Source organism: Cyprinodon variegatus, unplaced genomic scaffold (genome assembly GCF_000732505.1).
Source record: "Cyprinodon variegatus isolate N-32 unplaced genomic scaffold, C_variegatus-1.0 Scaffold1316, whole genome shotgun sequence".
Classification (NCBI taxonomy): domain Eukaryota; kingdom Metazoa; phylum Chordata; class Actinopteri; order Cyprinodontiformes; family Cyprinodontidae; genus Cyprinodon; species Cyprinodon variegatus.
In genome coordinates, this window is record NW_015151769.1 from 101,136 (window position 1) to 103,496 (window position 2,361).

The 2,361-nt window shown below is 38.3% G+C and overlaps 1 protein-coding gene across 1 annotated transcript in view; it reads left to right on the forward strand.

Annotated features, from left to right (window-relative positions):
• Positions 1–2,361, forward strand: part of lcmt2 (leucine carboxyl methyltransferase 2) — a 13,565-nt gene that overhangs the window by 2,560 nt on the left and 8,644 nt on the right. The window contains exons 2-4 of the mRNA XM_015402200.1: positions 1,062–1,186; positions 1,263–1,344; positions 1,431–1,611. Coding sequence (XP_015257686.1) covers positions 1,062–1,186; positions 1,263–1,344; positions 1,431–1,611 — 388 coding nt within the window. The remainder of the gene's footprint in view (positions 1–1,061; positions 1,187–1,262; positions 1,345–1,430; positions 1,612–2,361) is intronic.

Sequence of the window (2,361 nt, forward strand, 5' to 3'; positions counted from 1 at the left end):
AAAAAAAAAGAAAAGATAACTGATTCATAAACTTTATTTCAGTTTAATATGGGAAAAGAGTCAGAATTCTGAGATTAAAGTCAGAATTCTGCCTTTTTTACCCATATTAAATTAAAATAATATTTTTGAAATAATACACTTTTCAGTGGCCCTAATCTTCTTCTCTATATTATCCAATAATTAAAAGGAACAATAACATTTTTGCTGCATAATTTCTGCTAAAACTAGAATAATATAAAATGTTCTTTTTGTTATTTATGTGTCCAGAAAAGCAGTTAATGGTAAAATAATGAAAAAAAACTCTTTGATTTGATGTTGTTTGTTCTCCCCATAAATAAAGAGAGGAATATATAGAAATATTAAATAAATGTTTACATACGTGCAAAAAGGAATCAGAAATTAAAAAAAGTACATTTATGATTTAATTATATTTAAATTTTTGTAATCTGGATAATTGATTTAATAACTGGCTTATTATGTCAGATTTGCTGTATTATTCAATTATTCTGACTGTTTATAAAATTATTGGGGTTACTTGAAAAACAACAATAAACGTAATCAGTGCAGATAAAGATCACATGACCTTCATCAGCTTCTGGAATTTAATCTTTTTCATTTTAAATCTGAATAGTAATCTATTATAATAATATATTATAATAGATTACTATAATATTATATTTTATTAATTACACATCTATGCTGATAGTTTTTAAAGTAAAATATTTCTTTTGCTACTATTTTTTTTTACAATAATTAATATTAATAGATATGAAGTGATTTTTTTTTTTTTTTTTTGCGAAAACAAAAGAAAATATGCAATCCAGAGATAAAACTTTGAATAATATAATAATTATGGTTTGATAGGATCTTTGCTGTTCTTTCTTTTTTTTTTCAGATTTATCTTTATACTAAATTTGAAAAATCAAATTTTTATAATCGACCTTATATTTACAGATTTCAGTTTTTCAGATTGAGTTTTATGAATTGTACTTTTCTTACACTCCGTAGACAAAATGACCTAAGGTTTGTCTCAGTCTAAGTTGTTTAATCTGCCTCCTCAGGTGCAGGGAACCAACGACAGCAGCGTGGTGAGCAAGGCTTCGGCTGCAGCTCAGGGCTACTTCAGCGACGCTTTTATCCAGCACTTTGTGTGTAAAGTGGGTCGAAGGGCGCCGCTGATCAACAGGTGAGGAGGGGTCCGAGTGTCGCACAGCTGGACCTCTGACATCAGTAAACCTTCAGTCCATCTCTCTGTCTTTTAGGGGCTATTATGTTCGCTGGAAAGCTGTGGACCACTGCGTGAGGCGGTTCCTTCATGTCACGGCGGATTGCCCCAAGAAACAGGCAAGCTGAGCTCAGACCCAGTGGATGAGATGCCCCCCCGCCCTCATTCTGACTCTGTCTGGCTATCTTGTCCCCTATTGCTGCAGGTTCTGTCTCTGGGCGCTGGATTCGACTCTCTGTACTTCCGCCTCCATGCAGATGGAGTTCTGGACGGAGCCGTGGTGTTCGAGGTGGATTTTCCGGACGTGGCGCGTCGCAAAGCTGCTCTGATCGGCGCTGATGCAGCACTGAGAGGGATGCTGGACTCCTGCCTGCCTCCTCAAGCAGGTTCCTCATCTCATTTTTTTGCTTCGGCTTGTCTAGATATAGTTAGTTTTATTCCAAGGGATCACAGAATGCATAACTGAGTTTCCATTGTCATGGATGAAAAATTATAGTTCAGTGGGTGAAATGAACGTACAGAGAAGATCAAACCCCATCAACCCCTCCTTTCTCTGCAAATCTCACTATTCTAAACTTCCACCGTAAAACGGGAGAATCCAAACGAAGCCCAGAGGTGTTGCCTTATTTGGTTCTGTTCTATACTTTTGTCACGCCCCAAAATTGACATACAATTTCCGGGGGACGAGAGCACGGGGCCGCCGCTGTCCAGGCTACCATTGCCAGGTCGGGTTCGGTCACTCCCTCCCCTGCTGGCTCCGTCCCCCCGTCCACTAGACTAGCAAAGAGCTGACGGCTCGTAAGATTTTCAAATTCCCCCTGGACATTTTTTAGGAAAAGTAGGACATGTTGGGGAAAAAGAGGACATCTGGTCCCCCTACCATATCAACAATCTGATGTTTCAGTGAGTGAGTGCTTGTTGCTATGATGCGTCTTTGCTCAGCAGCTTGGCTCGTTGTAAACCAACCAATCAGAGCACAGCTCATCTAAATATTCACGATCAAACCATAAAAGGAAGAAAACCTGTGGTTTCATTCTAGGGCTTTTAACCAGGCTGCATTAGGGCTCATAGAACAGCTAATATGACATTTTCAGCCCAGCCAATGTTACACACAACTTTTATGACCGCCTGTGACA